Source organism: Myxine glutinosa, chromosome 6, assembly GCF_964187855.1.
Source record: "Myxine glutinosa chromosome 6, kmMyxGlut1.1, whole genome shotgun sequence".
Lineage (NCBI taxonomy): Eukaryota > Metazoa > Chordata > Myxini > Myxiniformes > Myxinidae > Myxine > Myxine glutinosa.
In genome coordinates, this window is record NC_136266.1 from 360,001 (window position 1) to 383,480 (window position 23,480).

General features: G+C 47.2%; 1 protein-coding gene across 12 annotated transcripts in view; it reads right to left on the reverse strand.

The window, feature by feature from the left end:
- The window catches only part of RIMBP2 (RIMS binding protein 2), a 716,511-nt gene that overhangs the window by 173,504 nt on the left and 519,527 nt on the right, over positions 1-23,480 (reverse strand). For all 12 annotated transcript variants that reach the window (XM_068119472.2, XM_068119471.2, XM_068119470.2 and 9 more), the window contains one exon: positions 21,580-21,732. In XM_068119472.2, the coding sequence (XP_067975573.2) occupies positions 21,580-21,732 (153 nt within the window). The remainder of the gene's footprint in view (positions 1-21,579; positions 21,733-23,480) is intronic.

Sequence of the window (23,480 nt, forward strand, 5' to 3'; positions counted from 1 at the left end):
ACCAGTTGGGCCTGTCCCACCTGAATTTCTAATTTTCTTAACTCAAACTCTCATTGCCGTTCTTCTTTTTCCCTTTCTCTTTCTCCTTTTTCTCTTTCAAACTCTTTGCTTTTCTTCTTTTTCCCTTTCCATTTCTTCTTTTTCTCTTTCAAACTCTCTTTGCCTTTCTTTGTCTTCTAACTTTAGTCTGAGCTGTCTTTCTTCTGATTCTATCCGGGCTAATTCCAAGGCTTCACTCCTCAATTTTACCCATGGTTCCAAACCCATGCGACTGACAACAGCCGAAACAATCTCTGGCTTTTTCATACCAGATGTCCCACCAACCCCAAGATGATCAGCTACAGCTCGTAACTCTACCTTACGTAACAGTTCTACATCTTGCACCAATAGCCCCTTATTCTCCACAAATTCCTTCACTTCAAAATCAATCTCCTCAGCCGTGGTGTACGACTGCAGTAAATATACAGTCATGTGAAAAAGTAAGTACACCCCATGTAAAGTTTTGACTTTTTCAACATACAGACTTGGCATTTAATATGGAATATTTTTTTTCTGGGGGTGAACTTACTTTTCAAGATGTCTTAGAACCAAAAGTTCATTGGAATTAACTTGAAATTATTCTAGATTTTGTTAATGTGACCTTTAAAAGAAACAAAAACCACATTTGACATTTCGAAACAAATAAATAGATCCTTGAAAGTGATGTAAACTGATATCGAACTCAATTCATGGACAGTACTGTGTTAAACCTCTGTACGTTTTCCAGAAGTATCTCTTTATTTTGCACATTAGCCAAATTTTTTTTTAACAAAAACAAAAGTTAAATTACGACTGGGATTACGGACAGTAAAATTACAGTTCAGTACTTCGTGTAACCCCCACGAGCATTCAGGAGAGCACATACACGTTGAGGCATGCTGTTCACGAGATTTGCCAAGGTTTGGACAGGAATCGCTTGCCATGCAGTGACAATAGACTGCTGCAATTCACGCACAGAGGTCGGCTGCTGGTCCAAGTGGTCGATTTGACGCGTTAATTCTGCCCACAAGTTCTCTATCGGATTCATATCCGGGGACATAGCAGGCCACTCCATATGCTCTACACCATGGTCAGCAAGAAAGTGTTGGATCATGCGAGCACGATGAGGCCGTGCATTGTCATCTTGGAAGACAAAGTTTCCTCGAAAGGTTGCACAAGCAAATGGAAGCAATGTTTCTTCCAGAATGCCCCTGCACTTGAACTGGTTCAGGTTTCTATTCAGAACAACCAGGTCAGTTTTGCCCCCTGCATGAAAAGCAGCCCAAACGGTCACCCCACCGCCTCCAGCTTGGACTCTTGGCACTATACAATCTTTGTTGTATGCTTCATGCACATGTCTGTGCACTCGGACGTGGCCATCTTGACGATAGACCAGAAATCTAGACTCGTCACTGAAGATCACATGATTCCAGTGTCCTGGCTGCCATTGACGGTGCTCTCTGGCCCACTGCAATCGGCGCTGGCGGTGTTGTCTGGTCAGACGTGGCTTTCTCAGGGGACGCCTGGCACGATAGCCTGCTTGAACCAGTCGTTGGTTGAATAGCCTTCTGGATACAGGCACATTTGTCAGTTGCTGCCACTCAGCCCCAAGCCGATTAGCTGACTTGGTACGGCCATTGCGGACTAACCGGTGCAGCTGGCGATTATCCCTCCTTGTGGTTCTGCGGGGATGTCCTGACCTCGGTATTGGAGAAGGGACACCCCTCTGAGGATTTCGTTTCAGGATCTTTGACACCTGACCTTGACTGATGCCATACTGCCGAGCAATAGCACGCTGTTTCATGCCGTAATTTCGTAAAGCCACCACTCCATGACAAACAGCATTGTCGAGTTGACGGACCATCTCCAGAGGAAGCGGCAATAACTTTTGGAGACGTGCAGCAGTTGTTTTCCACTAATACAGAACGCAACAACCCTTGTATACCCTACTGTGAAGCCAATCATCAAATGCACCTGTCCGTACATTTTGCCACGCCACCTGTGATATAATCCTGTTGTTGACCTCTTGCTGCGACAGCCAATCAGTGACATGGTTCTTTTAACAAATAAATCACCAAAGTGTAAAATAAACTCACCAGATTGATATACTGAGTTAAGAAAGTAAACCAGTCAAGAAAAAAATAATATTCCATATTAAATGCCAAGTCTGTATTTCAACATACAGCTATTTGATCTTCATTTCAACAATATTGACAGATAAAGGTGATATAATATAACAAATATCATGAAACATTTACATTTTGTAGTCCATTGTATAATTTAAATAAACATAAATGCAAATTTCGCATGTGGAAAAAGTAAGTACACCCCTACATTTATCACTACTTCAAATACCTAAAATTAGAATCAGGTGCACCAGCTCAGGTGCAAATGATTAGAACATCGTTAGAGAGGATCTTGGAGGAACCTGTCTTATTTAAACCTCAGACATTTCGTTTGGTTTGCTCTTTGTTGTTGAGGTGTGCGGTGTCACCATGCCTAGATCAAAAGAGCTCTCTGAGGCCTTCAGAAAGAAGGTCATAGATGCCTACGAGTCTGGGAAGGGATTTAAAAAGATCTCCACACAATTTGAAATCAATCATTCGACTGTCCGGAAGGTCATCTACAAGTGGAGAAGATTCCAAACAACTGCCAACTTGTTCAGGCCAGGCCGCCCCAGCAAGTTCAGCCCGAGAGCAGACCGCAAGATGCTGAAAGAAGTCTCGAAGAACCCCAGAATGTCATCACGGGACCTACAGGTAGCTCTTGCCACTGTTGATGTCAAAGTGCACGAGTCTACCATGAGAAAGAGGCTGCACAAATTTGATCTACATGGGAGGTGTGCCAGGAAGAAACCTTTGCTGTCCAGAAAGAACATCAGGCCAAGACTAAAGTTTGCCAATGAACACCTAGGTAAAGACAAGCACTTCTGGAACAATGTGCTCTGGACAGATGAGTCAAAGGTAGAGCTATTTGGCCACTGTACCAGAAGACATGTTTGGCAAAAACCAAAGACAGCATTTCACCACAAGAACCTGATACCAACTGGAAATATTATGGTGGTGGAAACCATGGTGATGGAAATATTATGGTTTGGGGCAGCTTTGCTGCATCAGGGCCTGGGCAGCTCACCATCATAGAATCCACTATGATTTCTTCATTGTACCAGAGGGTGCTTGAGGATAATGTGAGGCCATCTGTCGGAGAGTTGAAGCTCAACCGAAGGTGGACCTTGCAACATGACAATGACCCGAAACATACCAGTAAATCCACCAAGGAATGGCTGAAAAGAAAGAAATGGAGGGTTCTGGAATGGCCAAGTCAAAGCCCGGATCTAAATCCCATCGAGATGTTGTGGGGAGATTTGAAATGAGCTGTGCATGCAAGAAACCCCTCAAACATCGTACAGCTGAAAGAATTCTACATGGAGGAGTGGGCAAAAATTTCTCCCAGTCGATGTCAGAGACTGATGGACAGTTATAAGAAATGCCTACTTGAGGTTGTTTCTGCCAAAGGGGGCAATACCACCTATTAGAGCCAAGGGTGTACTTACTTTTTCCACAGAAGGAAATGGCATCTCTGTTAATTTTTTGTTGAATAAATTATTGCAAAGTCAATTTTTCATTGTTTTTTGTTCAATTAGATCACCTTTATCTTTCGATACTGTTTAAATGAAGATCAAATATTGATATGTCCACATATGTTAAAAAGATTTAAAAAACATTTCATGGGGTGTAGTTACTTTTTCCACATGCGAAATTTGCATTTATGTTTATTTAAATTATACAATGGACAACAAAATGTAAATGTTTCATGATATTTGTTGTATTATATCACCTTTATCTATCAATATTGTTGAAATGAAGATCAAATAGCTGTATGTTGAAATATGTTGAAAAAGTAAAAAAAATTACATGGGGTGTACTTACTTTTTCACATGACTGTAGAAGTACCAGCACCGTAAATAAAAGTCAAATTTATCTGCCAATGAGAAAACGTAATGCGGAAAAAAAAAATCCAAGACAGGTATCATATAATCCAGATCCCGGACGAGCCCCCAATTTGTTACGGCCTGAAGCACACCAAGCCCAGCCTTCAATCACACCGGCTTTATTTATGGGTTAATACACTCAACATCTATTCCTACACATAAAAACAAAGAAGGGAGAAGAGAGGGAAAAAACCAGAGTCGGCCAGTCCAAGAGTAGGCCGGTTCAAGAGTAGGCAGGTCCAAGAGTAGGCAGGTCCAAGAGTAGGCAGGTCCAAGAGTAGGCAGGTCCAAGAGTCGGCCGGTCCAAGAGTAGGCAGGTCCAAGAGTAGGCATCAAGGCAGGCCCAGCAGTAGGCCCCAGTACAGGCCCAGCAATAGGCCCCAGTGCAGGGTAAGCAGTAGGCCCCCAATGCAGGCCCGTCAGTAGGCCCCAGTGCAGGCCCAGCGGTAGGCCCCAGTGCAGGCCCAGCGGTAGGCCGCAATGCTGGCCCAGCAGTCGGAAACAGTGCAGGCCCCGCGGTAGCCAGAGTTTAATCCAAGTCCACCGTCAGGTGCAGAGGTGGCCGCAGGGGTTGATCCAGCACAAGTCAACCTTCAGGTACCGAGGTGGCCACAGGGGTTGATCCGGCACGAGTCAACCTTCAGGTACAGAGGATGGCCGCAGGGGTTGATCCGGCACAAGTCAACCTTCAGGTACAGAGGTTTCTGCTGACAACTCTACAAGCACACGAAAAGGCACTCTGCCATGAGGCCTCTTCCAAAATGGCCACTTTCCCCTCTGAGTCACCTTCCTGGCTCATCCCCTGCCCCTGCCCCTGCCCCTGCCCCTCCCCTGCCCCACAGCCAATCACAGGCTTTATGCCCGTGGACCAAACCACTTGGTTTAACTCAAAGGGGGGGTGGGGGGGAAGAAGAAAAGAAAGGTCACAGACCGTAACAATGTGTGTGTGTATGTATGTGTATGTATGTGTGTGTATACGTGTGTGTGTGTGTGTGTGTGTGTGTGTGTGTGTGTGTGTGTGTGTGTGTGTGTGTGTGTATGTATATGTATGTGTATTTGTGTATATGTGTGTGTGTGTGTGTATGTGTATATGTGTGTGTATGTATGTGTATATGTGTGTGTGGATGTGTATATGTGTGTGCATGTGTGTGGGTGTACATGTGAGTGTATGTATGTGTGTCTGTATGTATGTATGTGTGTATGTATGTGTGTCTTTATGTGTGTATGTGGGTGCACGTGTGTGGGTGTATATATATATATATGTGTGTGGGTGTACGTGTGTGTGTGTGTGTGTGTGTGTGTGTGTTTGTGTATATATGTGTATATCTGTACATATATGTGTGTGTGTGTGTGTGTGTGCGTGTGTGTGTGTGAACCACCCCCCCCCTCCGCCCCCTTGTGTGTGTGCCCCCCCCCACCCCCTTGTGTGTGTGTGTCCCCCCCCCCCCCCACCCCCTTGTGTGTGTGTGTGTGTGCGTGCGTGCGTGTGTGTGTGTGAACCACCCCCCCCCTCCGCCCCCTTGTGTGTGTGCCCCCCCCACCCCCTTGTGTGTGTGTGTCCCCCCCCCCCCCACCCCCTTGTGTGTGTGTGTGTGTGTGTGTGTGTGTGTGTGTGTGTGTGTGTGTGTGTGTGTGTGTGTGTAACCCACTCTCCCCCGTGTGCGTGATGTGAAAGGGAGAGGATTTGAGCTCTTAAAGTCACATTTTACATGAGATGTAATAACACATATCACACTGTATTTCCCATGTGCACGCACCTGCATTCACATGTTATCAGAAGTAAATGCATTGTGTAGATTACATTATTTGTGGATCTGATAAATTGCCAGTAACCATTTTGTGAAATTGAATGTGCAGGTGCAGCATCTAACTCAATATGTTGAAATGTCAAACACGTCCATGCCCGTGGGATTCCCACAGTTGACCCCACTTGTAAATAGTGTTATGTCGGTTTGGTAGGGCATATATTGATCCAGGTAGATCTGCATAGGTAGATGCTTCGTCTGTCGGGATATGGAATCTCGATGTAATAAGTACTGTTAGCCCAAATGTCGGATTAAGTGTGTACCTGTGATCATACGAGGATGATCGGGTGATAGGTAGAATAGGGATTAGGCTAACTCCCCGGTTTGTCAAACCTCTGTGATCATTCCGGTCTTCCTTATGGCAACACATCACATCCAGTAGATAGATCCATTAGTGCACCACATTAATTCATTCCCCCGCCACCACAATGACTGACCGAAAAGACAAGCAGGAAGCGACCGCGTACTACGGCTTCATGGCAAACACACATCGACCAGGCAGGCAATAGCCACGCCCAGAAGGACTCTTGATTGACAGGGGGGAAGGGCGAGCAAAGAGCAGGCCACCGATTGGCAGGTTACGGAAGGACGTGTGATTGGTCAGGGGAAGGGCAGAAAGCATCCCCGTGATTGATGGAAGGAGCGACACACTGATTGGCCACCGACGGATGGCATGACACGAAGGGCAAAAAGCGCTCAGCCAATGAGAGGACACCAACGCAATCAAAATATTCGAGAGGTCGAGGGGCCCCACGCTGGTTGGAGGAGAGGAGGGCTGACGTCACGTGACGGCGAGTAAAACCTCTCGCTCGCCGACATTTTGCTCTCTTCCCTTTGCCCTCTTGCTTGTGGACTGTCCTTTTGTGCTGGACCTTCTCTTGTGTTGGACCTTGTCCCATTTGGATACTCGCTCGTTGTCGTTGGAAGGACGTTGGCGTGCCGACAATTCTCTTACCCCGCATTCATGCACGGACCTCGCGAACGATTGTGCGGGGACACGAGGCTTGGCGTGCAGCGGTGTCCATTGGCCTGGTAGAGCGCGAACGGGGGCGGAACGAGGCCTACTTCCCGCTGACTGGAGCTGCGTCAGACGACGCGCTTGAGCCAGATGATCCCCGACACTGCCAGACTGAGATAAGCTCGCATTCACAAACACAACAAAACGTTTATTTTAATATTCTTCCCTGTGCTTGTATTCGAAGTGAGGTGTGCAGGATCCCAATTTAGGAACATTATTTATTTATCGTCGCGTCCATTGTTCTTGGGTTCCGAATAATAAATCATTTCTTCTTTTGTACATAATCCCGTGTTCGTTCGAGTTTAATCACTTTTCAGGTTGAAGACGCTGGCGCGCACGGACCGCGAGGTAAAAGCTCGCCGCTTCTTCTTCTTTCCTTCTTCCTCCCGCACGTGTATAACAAATCCGCCATTGACCCGGACACCTCATTAAGCTTGTTTCCATCCACGATTTCCCCAGTCTTAACGGAGGGGGAGTTGCGCGACAAATGCAAAGTCCGTGACAAAGTCCGACAAAGTCGACGCAAAGTCCGCGACAAGTCCGCGACAAAGGGGGAGTCAATATGTCGAAATTTCACACATTTCCAAGCCCGTGGAATTCCCACGGGTGACCCCACTAGTAAATATATATTAGTGGGACATAAATGTACTGTAAGACATAGAATCTGGGTTGTGGGTAAAACACATTGTATCGAGCAATCAGCCTTGGAAAAAAAAGTCTTTTTATGTGACATCTGCGAGGGGATAACAATGAGTGCCTTCTATACTATATAGTCGTAAAATCAGTTTACCCACTTTCTTATTGGATGAACTGCAAGAACTTTTCCTTTGTATGATTTCCAAGCTCTGATTGAATAACTACTCCAATAACTCTTTTTGTATCTTTACATTTCCTGAACGTCCTCATCAGTATATGCGTCAAAGATAGCCTTGACCATTTTTTTTCTTCTTTTGTACACAGAATCGAGGCTCGTGAAAGAGCTAACATTTATCACACAAACAAATCAAACAGACAAACAAAGTATATAAAAAGGGGAGCAGTAGACAAGATGGGGAGAGAAGGGGAAGCACACAAACACAACATTTGAGAGCAGGGACATCGGGAGATCTGTGGGAGGGAGAGGGCTTGGGGGGAGGAGGCGTGGGAAGGGGGTGGGGGGCGAAGTATAAAACACAAGGACACCAAGGACTTCCAGGAAAGAAGTTGGTGTTTCAAAAAAGTGGATTTGGGGTGAAATTAGTGGGGGTAGAAAAGATCAAGGTTTTGGATGGGGGAAGACAAGAGATGGTGGTGAACAGCTGTTTTAAAGACCGGGAGGGAGGAGTGGGATTGAAGAGAGTGAGGGAGTTTGTTCCAGAGGCGGGAGAAAAGAGGAATGGAATGGAACGGCAGAGGAATTATGTATATATATATATATATATATATATATATATATATATATATATATATATATATATATATATATATATATATACATACATAATATATATACACACATATATATATATATATATATATAAACCAAAAAACATGGTTCGTGAAGCTGTCCGTCCATCTGGGAAGCTGTGAAACTGTGTGATTTAACGCCGGTTGATTATATACTGGTTATTTGAACGTCGGTTGCATTCTCTCTTTCAATTATGTACGTCTATTAATTAAGTGTTGGTGGAATATACCTCTCGACCTTTAGCCTGCTGAGAGCCCTGAACTTTGAAGACACTTTAAGTCCCCCAAGAGCCTTCAGACAACCAAGACCCCGAAAGACCACAAAGACATAAAAGACCCCGAAGACCCTTAAAGAGTCAAAAGACCCATAGGACCCAAAATATCCAGAAGACCCCAAAGACACAAAAGACCTCGAAGACCCCAACGACCTCAAATACCTTAAAGATCCAGAGGACCCAAAAGTTCCAAAAGACCCCAAAGATCCAAACGACCCCAAATATTCAAAAGACCCCGAACACCCCAGAAAACCACATTGACCCAAAATACCCGAAGACCCAAAATACCCCAAAGACCCTTAAAGATCCCATACACTCAAAAGGCCACAAATACCCAAAAGACCCCAACAACCAAAAATACCCCAAATATCATGAATAACCCAAAGACACAAAATCTCCGAAGACCCAAAATACATAAAAGACCCAAAAGACCTCAAATACCCTTAAAGACCCAAAAGACGGTGAAGTTTCAAAAGACCATGAAGATTCAAAAAACCTAAAAGACCCCAAAGACCCAAAATGGCCAAAAGATCCCGAAGATCTCAAAGACTCAAAAGACCCAAAATACACTGAAGACCCTTAAAGACCCAGAAGATACAAAAGACCCAAAAGTTCCACCAGACCCTCAAGACCCGTAAGACCAATAGGACCCTTTAGACTTTAGACTTGTCTCCGATTCCTTAATACCTCTACCTGGTTACTCCCTCCTCCGCTATGATAGACCTGAGCTTCGAACAGGAGGTGAGGTTGCTATCTTTATCAAAAGCTCTCTTCCTCACTCTCCCTACACTGTCCTCTCTCCACCTCACCCCCAGCAGTACCTCTGGCTCTGGCTTCCCCTTCACTCCCAACTTTTGTTCATGTGTGTGTTGTACCATCCACCAAACAGTGATGACTCCATCTACATCTCGCTGTCTGATAACATGGACCAACTTCCATCAACTCATCCCAACTCTCTCTTCCTCATATGTGGTGATTTCAACTGTCATCATGCCAGCTGGCTGGGTGTGGGTACCTCTCACCAGCCATGGCACCTCAGCAAAGGACTTCTGCGACTCACGGGGACTGACACAATCTGTCAATTTCCCAACCCGGATCTCAGTCAACAGAGCATCTTCTCTTCTAGACTTGGTTATGACAAACCTCCCTGCAAATGTCTGCTGCTCTTCTTCTGCTACAATCGGTTCATCTGACAACATCTCTCAGGCCATTCTCAGAGAGCCTCCTCAGCGACAATGAGTCTGGCATTTCACTCAGGCCAACTGGCACAGTCTTCAAGCAGCCATCAAACATCTGGACTGGTCTCCCATTGCTACTGCCTCTGACATCAACTCATCCTGGGAATTCTTCCAAAGTAAATTGCTCTCTCTCATGCACAGGTTTATCCTATCTCGTCTTCGGTTGTCATACCCTTCCTCCCATCCATGGTACATGGAATCTTGTGGTGAGGCAGTTGCCCTGAAACAACTTGCCTTCACATCCTGGAAGGCAAATCCAACAGAAGGCAATCTCATTTTCTTTCACAAAGCCCGGAACAAGTGTGTGTCCACCCTCAGGAGAGCCAGGAAACAATATCTCTCTACTCTCAAGATTGAACTCTCAAACCTGTCTCCCTCTTCCAAATCCTGGTGACGTCTGGTCAAATCGGTTTCTGGTGTTTGTTCCCCCTCCATCCCCTCAGTTATCTCAAACGGCTATACAGCTGATTCCACACGTGAAAAAGCTGAATGCCTCAAAACTCTGTGTTTGCCTCGAAATATTGTGTCCCAAACCCATCTCTCTCTGCACCCACCGCACCCAGTCATACCCAGCTGCTCCTGGACTCTGTGTCCTTCTCTCCTGACAAGGTGGAGAAGTTTCTGTCAATCCTCGACTCTGATTCTGCAACTGGACCAGACGGCATCAGCCCACGGGTCCTAAAATCCTGCTCTGTCGCTCTTTCACACCCTCTCTCTGTTCTCTTCACCCTCTCTTTTGTTCAAGGTCATCTGCCATCAGCTTGGAAATCAGCCAACATTACCGCTTTACATAAAAAAGGTGCAAAAACAGATCCTGGCAACTACAGACCAATCAGCCTGCTCCCAATTATCAGTAAAGTCATGGAATCCATCATTGCTTCGGATATCAAATCCTTCCTCTTCTCCAATGCCTTGATCTTCATCAATTCAATTTGGTTCATCAATTTGGTTTCAGACCAGGTCACTCCACTCTGGACATGCTGCTTCTGCTGTATCAACAATGGATGGAGGTCCTCAATGTCAAACAGGAAATTTGAGCTGTCTCCTTTGACATATCACGTGCCTCCGATATGCTCTGGCACCCCGCTCTGCTCACCAAACTCTCCTCCTATGGTATCCATGGAAATCTCCACACATGGCTTGCGGACTTCCTCTCTGGTCGAAGTCAACGTATGGCCCTGAATGGGTTTCTCTCATCTCCCCTTCTAGTCCGTGGGCTGAGTAGGGTTTACATGCACCCCCCCCCCCCCCCACAACTTAACTTCCCGGGTATGTCCATGTACCCTCCACCCTAGGGGTTAGGAAAAACCATGTTAACAGAAAAAAAACTCATTCCCTCATAGTTTGACCTCTGGTGACCTCATTAGTGACCTCATTTGCATATAACACATATCATTGTAAAGAGTGTCCGAGGACAAACATTTTCAGGGGTCATATGCAACCATAGGATGACGAGGTAAAAGGTTATGGCCATTTGAATTTCGCCTTCCCCTAATTTTCGGAAATCACTGACACGGGGGGGGGGGGGTAACATCAAAATATGCGTGGGAGGTACCTTGGGAATGAGTTTTTTTATTCCCGTGATTCCATTCCCCCCCCCCCCCCCCCCCTCGTTCCCATGCCTCCTCTCACCCACAGATCTCCCTCAATCGCTTTCAGTTTCATCAGCGATCTCAGCGGCCAGGTGAGTAAAGATCCAATTCATGTCTGCACTAAGAGAGCTAGTACCATACTGCAAATTCGGAGCACTGCAGGATGAGTTAATAAGGGATCAGATCATTGAAAAAACGTCTTGTGTGCAGCTCATGGAATGCCTGTTGTTAGAATCTGATGATTTATCATTGGGGAAAGCTGTGGATATCGCAAAGCAAATTGAAGCGGCTTTAGCAGCGGCGGGAACACTGGCAGACACATTCACAGCGCCATCTTTGGATACTACAGCACAAGTGCCTGTACAAAATGTACAAGATACCGCCCGGCGTTGCACTAACTGGGGATCATTGAAACATACAGCCCGGTCCCCGGTATGCCCTACAAATGGTCAACGCTGTAGGAATTGCCAAAAACTGCAACACTTTGCCTGGTGGTGCCGCTCTTCACCGGTCCAATCGGCTACCACATCAGACACAGAAACTTCATCACAAGTGTAAAGTATCTCGACAAACTGCGATCAATTGTCGTACGCGTTTATTCACTCTGCCGATCAAGGCCCGATTCACAGCAGCGCCATCCGAGGTCCCGCGTAGGGATACAACCCGGTCCCGGTGTAGGGATACAACGGTGAACATTTGCACTGCATACATGACATCCTCCCCTTTAAGTCCAAAATTACCAAGAGCAATACGTGCTAGATTTCCAGAATTGACATTTCAAAAGCAACATTTCCAAAACATGTGAAAATATGTGTGCAAATGGTTATGAGAATAATGAAAATACGTGAAAATAGAACATGTGTCAACGTGAAAAAAAAACATCTTCAAAGATTCAACCGGTCGGGTGCTTTTCTCCCACGCATTGAGCGTCGCGGTGTACCAGTGGATACAGAGTCCGAGGTGATTCCTTTGGGTCGCGGTGTACCAGTGGATACAGAGTCCGAGGTGATTCCTTTGGTCTCCACGAAGGGTGTAGCGTTTGCAGAGGTTTTCGGGGCATCCGAGCCGGCTGGAGCGGCCACGACGATCTCCGGCAGTGGCGGGTCGAACTGTTGTCCTGACTGTGACGATGCTACAGGCTCCATCGACTCACAGTGACGGTAGGTTATGTGATCCTGATGTCGACGAATTTCGCGGCCGTCCTGCAGGCGAATCACACTGGACAGTGGACCTGGCTTCTCGATGATGTCCCCCGGTAGCCACGTCGCACCTGCACCAAAATTTCGGGCAAACACTGGATCTCCAATGTTGATACATCGACTGTTGGACGTCTTATCGTGCACCAACTTTTGATTAAGCTGGCTCTGATAAACATTTGATGATATGTCTGGTTTGAGATTGTCAAGTGTCGATCTCAAGTGTCGTTTCATCAATAACTCAGATGGAGCTGCACCGGTTGTTGATTGTGGCGTGATGCGGTATTTGAACAGGAGACGAGACAGCTTTGTTTCCAGGGTTCCCTCCTGAAGTTTCTGCAATCCGGATTTGATGATTCCCACGGATCATTCGGCCAAGCCATTTGAAGCCTGGTGATGTGGGCTGACAAACTTATGTTTGATGCCGTTCCGACGTGTGAACTCGGCAAACTCGGTACTGGAAAAACACGAACCGTTATCACTCACGATCATCCTGGGCAGACCATGAGTGGCGAAACAGCGTCTGAGTCTTTCGATGACAATGGCTGACGTAGTACCACGCGTCACATAGGCATCAATCCATTTTGTGTGCGCGTCCGTAATTATTAGAATCATGCTGCCGTTAATAGGCCCGGCATAATCGAGATGTAGGCGATGCCACGGTTCGCTGGGCCATTCCCAGGGATGCAGTGGCGCTTTCGCAGGTGTATTCCGGGTGCTCTGGCAGGGGTAACAATGTCGAACATGATGTTCGATATCAGCATCAAGATTCGGCCACCACACATAGTTTCTGGCGAGTGACTTCATCTTCACAATCCCGGGGTGACAGTCATGGATTTCATCCATGACCCTGGAACGCAGATTTTTCGGGATCACGACACGACATCCCCAGAGTAGGCAACCATTTTCCACGCTGAGTTCGTTTTTACGTGCTTTAAAAGCCGCAAAATCTGGGTCACCCTCAGGTAGCAAATGCCATCCAAGCTGTACAGCCTGGACAGTTCTGGACAGAACGGGGTCTCGTCGAGTATGAGTGCGGATCTGGCCGGAATCGACAGCACAATCTTCCAGATGATCCATCAGTGCGATAATGGATCCTGGTGTAGGTGAATCATCAATGGATTCTGGAAGGGGTAACCGACTCATGGCATCTGCATTTGTGATAGACGAACCGGGCTTATAACATATGGTGTAGTCATAAGCAGCGAGAAACAGGGACCAGCGGATGATCCTGGGCGGTAGTGTGTCAGATGTCGCCTTAGTTGGACCAAACAGACTGATCAGCGGCTTGTGATCAGTGCGAATCGTGAAATGATGTCCAAGAAGGTACTGGCGAAATTTGCCGACGCCGAAAACGATTCCCAATCCTTCCTTGTCAAGTTGGGAATAGTTTTTCTCTGCCGGGGACAACGTTCTGGATGCAAATGCAACCGGTCTTTCCGTACCATCAGGCATCACGTGTGATAATACACTCCCCACTCCATACCGACAGGCATCGCATGTCAGCACAAGATCCTTCTCTGGATCAAAATGAACGAGAACATTGGACGATTTGAGCAGATCCTTAGAGGTCTGGAATGCTGATTGTTCAGTAGACCCCCAGCTCCAGGAGACTCCTTTCCTCAAAAGCCGATAAAGGGGGCCCAAAACGTCGGTCACATTCGGGATGTAACGACCATAGAACTGAAGCAAACCGAGGTATGACTTCAATTCGGTCACATCTCGTGGAGAAGGAGCATCCTTGATAGCTCGGACTTTCTCATCTGTCGGGTGTAGACCCTCGGCATCAATCGTATGACCCAGGTACGTGACTGATGGCACCATAAACTTGCACTTGTCTCGATGCAAACGTAGGCCGGAGTCCGAAATCTTCTTCAGAACTCTCTCCAGGTTCTGTAGATTTTCCGCGTCCGTACGACCAGTAACCAGAATATCATCCTGGTAACAAACGACGTTGCGTTCGGCGGCAAACAAACTGTCCATGACACGCTGATAAATTCCAGGTGCAGATTTCACTCCAAAACTAAGTCGGTGGTACCTGTACAACCCACGATGCGTGTTGATGGTAAGATACTGTTTCGAATTCTCGTCCAAGCAGAGCTGTAGATAGGCGGATTTGAGATCGAGTTTCGTAAAAGTCTTGCCTCCCGTGAGACGAGCATAGAGGTCTTCGATCCTCGGGATTGGATATTTATCCAATGAAGAACACCTGTTCACGGTCATTTTATAATCTCCACATATGCGGATGGACTGGTCCGATTTTATGACCGGAACGATGGGCGCCGCCCATTCGGCATACTGGATTTGCTCGATGATCCCCAGATTTTCAAGATGATCCAGTTCCTTGTCAATCCGCTCACGCAGGGCGAAAGGGACTGGGCGAGCCCTGTAAAATATAGGATTGGCATCCCGGTCAACCCTGAGTTTAGCCGTATGTCCTTTCAAGGTTCCAAGCTCATCCTTGAAGACATCCGGGTACGTATCCAGCACATTTTTGAGTGTGTATGCTGCGGTAGGAGAAACGTTGGCTGCCCGGAGTTGATGAATGCTTTCCCACTTCAGTCGAATTATGCTCAACCAGTTACTGCCGAGTAAGGAAGGGCCCTTTCCAGGAATGACGATCAGGGGTAGGTGAAACTCACGGTTATCGTAGCCCACCGTGACGTCACATGTACCGCAGGGAACAATCTTCTCACCTGTATAGGTGGAGAGTCCATAGGTAGTAGGTTTCAGATGGGGTCGGTCAGCATCACTCCACAGGTTTGTGAAAACAGCATGGCTGATGAGCGAGACGGCTGCACCAGTGTCGACCTCCATTTGCAATGGTCGATTGTTGACGACAACATTGGCAAGAAGAGGGTCCCGCCTATGGTGAGAATCAATATGAAGCAGGTCATACGATTCTGAGTTGTCGGAAACAGAGCTCACCTGGTCAAGCTCGGGTTCCTCCGAACCGATAAACTGATGAATCTTGTCAGCAGCTTTTCCTTTTCCCGATTTGCGAGTGATGCAAGCTGGAGCAATATGGCCAGTTTTCGAACAGAAATGGCAGGTGGCATGTTTGAACCGACACGTCTCCGGAGGGTGCTTTCCGTTGCACCGAAAACAGTTGTTGTGGGTTTGAGACTGCACTGGCTTCTGACGAGGAGACTTGTTCCAACGTTTTGGCTGAACATGATCCAACCGATTCACAGCAGGGCTGGTACCAGACGAGCGAGTGGCACCGATGCTTGTAGCGTTGCGTTCAGCACTTTCCATGGAAATGGCGGTGTCTCTGGCATTTTGGAACGTCAGTCTTCTCTCAGCAAGCAGGCGTCTACGAGTGCGGTCATCGGACATGCCAACCACCAGCAAATCACGAAGCATGTCATCGATCGTGTCCCCAAACTCACACAGATGTGACAGTTTTTTGAGGTGTGCAATGAAGTCTGCGATCGACTGACCTTGCTGCTGTCTGCACATGTAAAAATTAAACCGACACAGGATGACTGAAGGAGATGGGTTGCAATGTTCCTTCAAAGCGGCCTTGAGCTCTGCATACGTGAGCTCCTGGATTGTCCGAGGCCGAATCAGGTTTTTAACGAGTGTGAACGTCTCACCTCCGCAAACGGACAGGAAGACGGCCTTCATCCGGCCTTCGGTCGCGATGCCGTTCGCCTCGAAGTAGAAAGACAACCGCTCAGAATACGTGTCAAAATCCCCCTCATGAGGGTCGAATTCATCGATATGGCCGAAAGAAGTCATGGTCTAGATGTTTATCCTCGTCGCCATGTAAAGTATCTCGACAAACTGCGATCAATTGTCGTATGCGTTTATTCACTCTGCCGATCAAGGCCCGATTCACAGCAGCGCCATCCGAGGTCCCGCGTAGGGATACAACCCGGTCCCGGTGTAGGGATACAACGGTGAACATTTGCACTGCATACATGACAACAAGTCACAATCAACTCGATGACTCAGCCAGCTACTTCATTCAAAACCTGTGGAAGTTATGAGAATAACATTTTAGTGCCACTTCTCGGTGATGCAGGCGCCAACGTTTCGATTCTGAATCAGGAAACTTTTGACATTTTTTTTCACGCATTCCCCTGAAACAGACTTCAGTGGCCCTGTCGGGTTGCTGGGCATGGTCAGCCTACTGGTGCGGTACAAAAACCACACTGCTGCCCCTTCAGCTTTCTACATCACCACAACGGGTGCCAATCTGATGGGGCTGGACTTATTTCACAGTCTTCACTTTCGGCCGGTGGATTCCTGTGGCACAGACGTCCTACAGGTCACGACCAGCTGGCAACACGTTTCCCACATTGTTTACAGGCCTGGGTGCATCTCCGACTTTGTACACCAGCCGACAGTTAACTCTGCTGTTGCATTTTTCAACTAACTCATTCAACCCCTGTGGAGGGTGCCTCTGTCCCTCCGCGACCAGATCATGGCCGAGCTACAGCACCTCTGTGACGCTGACGTCATCGAATCTATCAATGCGCCTCCTTGGATTTCAAACCTGGTCGTTGCACAAAAAAAGTCTGGGGAGCTGTGACTGTGTGTAGACCTCCGGGCAGTCAACAAAGCCATCATTCTGGATAAATATCCCCTGCCCACCGCAGAAGAACTCACCACACATTTCCATGGCTCCACTATTTTCAGCAAGCATGATTTAAAACAAGGTTACGAACAAGTGCCCCTGGCACCAGCCAGCATAGACCTCACAGCCTTTGTCATGCACATGGGTGTTTTCCATTACAAGCGCATGCCTTTCGGCCTTTGCTCGACTCGCATCTGTTTTCAGAAAATAATGTCTCTTCTCCTAGCTGGCATACCTGGGGTGTCAATCTACTTGGATGATATTGTGGTGCATGGTTCCACCCAGACTCAACATGATGCTCGACTACAACAGGTTCTTTGTCAGCTCTCTGCCCATCACGTCACACTCAACACTGCAAAATGCTTCCTCTGGGTTCCAGAGATGGAGTTTGTGGGGTACAAGCTCTCAGGACAAGGAATCACTCCTATCTTATCAGATGTTGACGCCATCCATACCCTTCCAGAACCACAGTCAGTATCTCAACTGGCATCCTTCCTGGGTATGGCCACATATTACTTCCGCTTCCTGCCACAGTTTGCCTCTACTACAGCCCTACTATGCCACCTCCTCAAAAAGGATGTACCTTGGGAATGGACCATGGCTTGTAGTCACGCTGTACAGATGCTTAAGCATCAGCTCACTTCTGCCCCCATGCTAGTGCACTTCAGTCTCACAGCACCTACGATGGTTACCTGTGATGACTCCGGGGTGGCAATGGGTGCTGTACTGTCACAACTTAATTATGGTGTTGAGAAACCAGTGGTGTTTGCTTCCCGTTCCCTCACTCTGGCTGAACAAAAGTACTTGGCGGGTGAGAGGGAAGCGCTGGAATGCATTTGGGCATGCAAGCACTGGCATCTTTACCTCTATGGCAGAGCCTTCACGATGTGAACTGACCATCAAGCTCTCACGACACTTTTGACTACCAGCAGCTCAGGAGATAAACCACTATGGCTACTCAGGTGGGCAGACCATTTGAATCAGTACAATTTTACGTTAGAATTCACGCCAGGCCACCAGAACACAGTTGCAGACCTTCTGCCAAGAGCAGTGGTTTCACCATCAATGGTTCAGTCGGTAACAGACACAGAACCTGATCTAATGCAACTGCTTCAGGCACCCCTGTCCACTGTCATCTCCATGGAATCGCTTCGGAAAGGGTCCCAGGATGACGCTCTGTTTACCACGCTGCGTACCTATATCAGGGGGGGTGGTTGTCCAACGTGGAAAGGGAGCTGTTACCCTACTACAGAGTGAGGGCAGAATTATCCTGCTGGGAGGATGTCTGTATTGTCAGGGGCCACTGCACCTTTATTCCAGCGTTTCTTAGAGTGCAGGTTTTGCGAATGCCACATGAGGGACACCTTGGAGTAGTGAAAGTTAAACAGCGCTGCAGGGACATTGTCTGGTGGCCCACCATCGATCACGACATCGAACTGATGGTCAAGGATTGCACTGCATGTCTCCTCAGCGGAAAATCCTCTCCACCAACTCTGGCCCCTCTATCCCCGGTGCAGTGGCCATCCGCACCTTGTACACACCTCCAGGTGGACCTCTGTGGAGAACTGCATGGTGCACCAGCCCATGCTGGTTACCTTCTCGTGGTGTATGATCTCCATTCAAAGTGGCCTGAAGCTTTGCCGCTGGGATCAGTCACCACTCAATCGGTTATTCAAAGGCTTCATTAATTGTTTTCCCGGTGGGGTCTCTCAGATATCATTACCACAGACAACGGGCCACAATTCATTTCCACTGACGTTACAACTTACCTGGCAGAGAGAGAGAGCTATCAAGCACATTCGAACAGCCATATACCATCCTCAAGGTAATGGAGGTATGGAGCGCCTCTACCAGACGCTAAAGAACGGCATCAGTGTTTACCTGACCGAAGGTTGGCAGTTTGAAGCAGCTCTCCTGCAAACACTCCTACACTTCCGTGCCTCCAAGCAGACACCAATTTTGGAGATTTGATAGGGCTGCAGTGATGGTAGGCAACGTGGTCCTGGTGTCGACGGACAACCCGCTCATCATGCAAAAAACGTATTGTATGCGACAGTGGCCCAGGTTTGTCTATGACATCACCAGGCAACCAGACAACGCCTGCACCAAAGTTGCGGGAGAACACTGGATCCCCGGTGTGAAGTGAGCAGCTCATTGCTGACTTGTCGTGATGCAACTTCTGGTTAAGTTGGCTCTGGTACACTCGATAAGCCATATCTGTTTTCAGACCGTCCAGGTTGGTCCTTACGTGTCGTTTCATCAGTAATTCTGATGGTGTTACTCCTGTTGTACCATGACGTGTAGTACGATACTTGAGGAGAAGACGCAAGTTCCAGGTTTCAAGGTTTCCGTCCTGCAGTTTGCGTAGTCCGGACTTGATGACTCCAACTGAACATTCAGCCAGGCCATTGGAAGCTTGGTGTTGTGGCCTGACAAATTTGTGTCTGATACCATTCCTGCGTGTGAATTGGGCGAATTCCGAGCTCGAGAAACATGCACCATTATCACTAACGATAACTCTGGGCAAGCCGTGTGTAGCAAAACAACGTCTCAGTTTCTCTATTGTTATATGGGCGGGTTGTCCGTCGACACCAGGACCACGTTGTCTACTGTCACTGCAGACCCATCGAACCTCCAATACTGCCTGTCGTTATGCCGGAGCCTGAACGGGAACAATTCATTGTGCCTGCACCTGGGAATGTCGTGCCTCTAACGGGCGTCTCTGATCCACTCATGCCTGAAATTGATGCTGCCGTTTCACCTGCAGGCATTGATGTTGCCTCTCCTGCGTGCCTGCCACGCCGCTCATCCAGAAACAGCGACACCAACTCTCCTGCACCCCTACCACGCCGATCAACCAGAATCAGGAAACGCCCTGATCATATGGAGCTATAGATGTGGCAGTCAAAGTCATGTTGTTGCATTGGGGTAGTTTGCCCCTGACTCTTCAAGTTGTGTTATTCTAGTTTTCCTAAACTTAAAGTTGTGTTGTTTTACCGAAAGAACACCAATTCAGCTCAATTCAGAGTGGATTTTATTGTGCGAGCAGCAAGCACAATGCTGCTTCCCCGGCCCACCAACCTGGAAGTGACGTGGACATCCATATCTGCTTGTTATATGTTGTCAACCGTGAGGTCTAGATGTTGCATACAACACAGGCTCAAATTGATCTTGTGGGATTGTCCCAATTTTTTATAAACCAGCTGACTAGTCCTACCATGTGTGTAGCCACACTGAAATGTAGAAGGAATGACCAGAGCACCATTGAAACCAAAACAACCAAAGCACCAGAGATGTCACATCTATGTCATTGAGACCAATACAACCAAAGCACCAGAGATGTCACATCTACGTCATTGATACCAATACAACCAGAGCACCAGAAATGTCACATCTACATCATTGAGACCAATACAACCAAATCACCGGAGATGTCACATCTACACCATTGAGACCAATACAACCAGAGCACGAGATTTGTCACATCTACGTCATTGAGACCAATACAACCAGAGCACCAGAGATGTCACATCTATGTCATTGAGACCAACACAACCAGCCATGAGAGATGTCACATCTATGTCATTGAGACCAATACATCCAGAGCACCAAGGATGTCACATCTACGCCATGGAGACCAATACAACAAGAGCACCAGAGATGTCACATCTACACCATTGAGACCAATACAACCAGAGCACGAGATTTGTCACATCTACGCCATTGAGACCAATACAACCAGAGCACCAGAGATGTCACATCTACGTCATTGAGACCAATACAACCAGAGCACCAGAAATGTCACATCTACGTCATTGAGACCAACACAACCAGCCATGAGAGATGTCACATCTATGTCATTGAGACCAATACATCCAGAGCACCAAGGATGTCACATCTACGCCATGGAGACCAATACAACAAGAGCACCAGAGATGTCACATCTACGTCATTGAGACCAATACATCCAGAGCACCAGAGATGTCACATCTACGCCATGGAGACCAATACAACCAGATCACAAGAGAAGTCACATCTATGCCATGGAGACCAATACAACCAGATCACAAGAGAAGTCATATCTACGTCATGGAGACCAATACAACCAGATCACAAGAGAAGTCACATCTATGCCATGGAGACCAATACAACCAGATCACAAGAGAAGTCACATCTACGTCATGGAGACCAATACAACCAGATCACAAGAGAAGTCACATCTACGTCATTGAGACCAATACAACAAAGGTTTTACCCATCCCACCAAAGAACAATCAAACAATCTGTCAACTATGAAATTCCATCACAAAATCCAATCGATTGGTAAATGCATTTTCCCTTTGCATATTCACATGGCAATATGAACACACACGTGTAACCTGAGCGCCCACATGTCACGGAAATGTTTAATTTACCTCGCCGATGATCCAACGTTTCCCGGTGCCTCCTTGCCGAGGAAGCTCCGAAGAAAGCCGCCTTTTCAAAATCAGGGGACAGGTGTCCTCCTTCACTTTGTTCCTCACTGCCCGAGTGCGATCGACCCTCACAATTGCTGTCACCTGTTATTTCTGACAAAAAATGCGAAGCGAGCAAGGAAGGTGTGGAGGATGGATGAGTCAATGGCATAGTTTGGAAAATAAAAATGAACGAAAATAATTTTCTTTAAGAGGACAACTCTTCCTGGGAAAATTGTATTTTTTGTTTTTGTTTACAAAATCTAGGCTCATGCAAGAGACGCAGCATGTATGGCAACAATTAATAGTAGGACAACAATTTAAATGAAGAGGATAAGTGAGAGTGGAGGAAATGTAACAACCTGGAAGTGAATAAAAATGGGGAGGAGAGCGGGGAGGTGGAGATCAAGAGAGAGTTAATAGGGTAGAAAGATGGCCGTTCAACATGCAGCTGAGGAGAAAAACCAAGATATGGAGCATGGAAGTAAGCCTGGTTTTTGGTAATATCATTAAGAGGGGGTTCGTGTCAGCATGACGTGTGACTTGCAGCTACCAAGAGATGAAAGAGCAGAGGGAGCAAGGTCTGGGAAGACATAGTATAAAACAGAGAGGCTACCGACCTGTCTGTGAGGAGACAATGAGAAGAGGTGTTATAAAACACAGAGGCTACCGACCTGTCTGTGAGGAGACAATGAGAAGAGGTGTTATAAAACACAGAGGCTACCGACCTGTCTGTTAGGAGACAAGCAAGCCCTGCACTCCCGCTTCTTTGGGGCAGACGTCATTGATGTTGAGCCCTACTGATTTCACAGCATCCAGTGGAGCCAGATGTGAAGTGGCGGCACAAGCCAATAGAGGTGAGCAGTACTCCAACACAAACCGATAGGGGAGAGCAGTTCTCCAGCACAAGCCAACATCGGAAAGATGTACTCCATCACAAGCCGATAGAGGTGAGCAGTACTCCATCACAAGCCAATAGAGGTGAGCAGTACTCCAACACAAACCGATAGGGGAGAGCAGTTCTCCAGCACAAGCCGATAGGGGAGAGCAGTACTCCAGCACAAGCCGATAGAGGTGAGCAGTACTCCATCACAAGCCAATAGAGGTGAGCAGTACTCCAGCACAAGCCGATAGGGGAGAGCAGTTCTCCAGCACAAGCCAACATGGGAGAGATGTGCTCCAGCACAAGCCGATAGAGGTGAGCAGTACTCCAACAATAATAATACTTATCACTTAGCAACAACACTAAGCAGTAATACTTATCATTGATAATTAGTAACACTAAGGTGAGCAATATCAGCAACACTTAGCCATTTGTCATTGGCATTGTTTTTAAGGTGACACACTTTAGTTATTGATGCAGCAACAAACTTTTGAACAAAGGCCCTGTTGTTATCAAAACCTTCAAAAAATGAGTTGAAAAACAGTGGCTCGTTAAAAAAAACATGGATCTCTCATACGTAGTACGATCGCGATGGCTTGTGAAAGCTTGCCATGCATTTAGCAAACTTCGATAGAAAGAAGGGAGTGAAGAGAAATCAAACTTGGTCAAGTCCATCAGGAAGAGCTCCTTAGCATGACCGAAATTCTCAACTTGACCCTTTGGAGGCATGCAAGTTGCCTCCAAAGCACAACAGGCTCATGCAAAAAGGAACATATTGGTGTGCGGACGCTTTCAGTTAAGACAGAGCATCCATGGATGCATTCAGCTTACTTTGAGGCGTTTCCAATTGATCGCGGATCGTACACGAGAAGGGGGTTGGGGGAGAATGCCGACTTGCCTTCATGGTCGCAAGCGTCTTCAACCTGAAATCAATTAAGTCACACAAAAACGGAGTTTATGTACCAAAAGTAAATGTGGC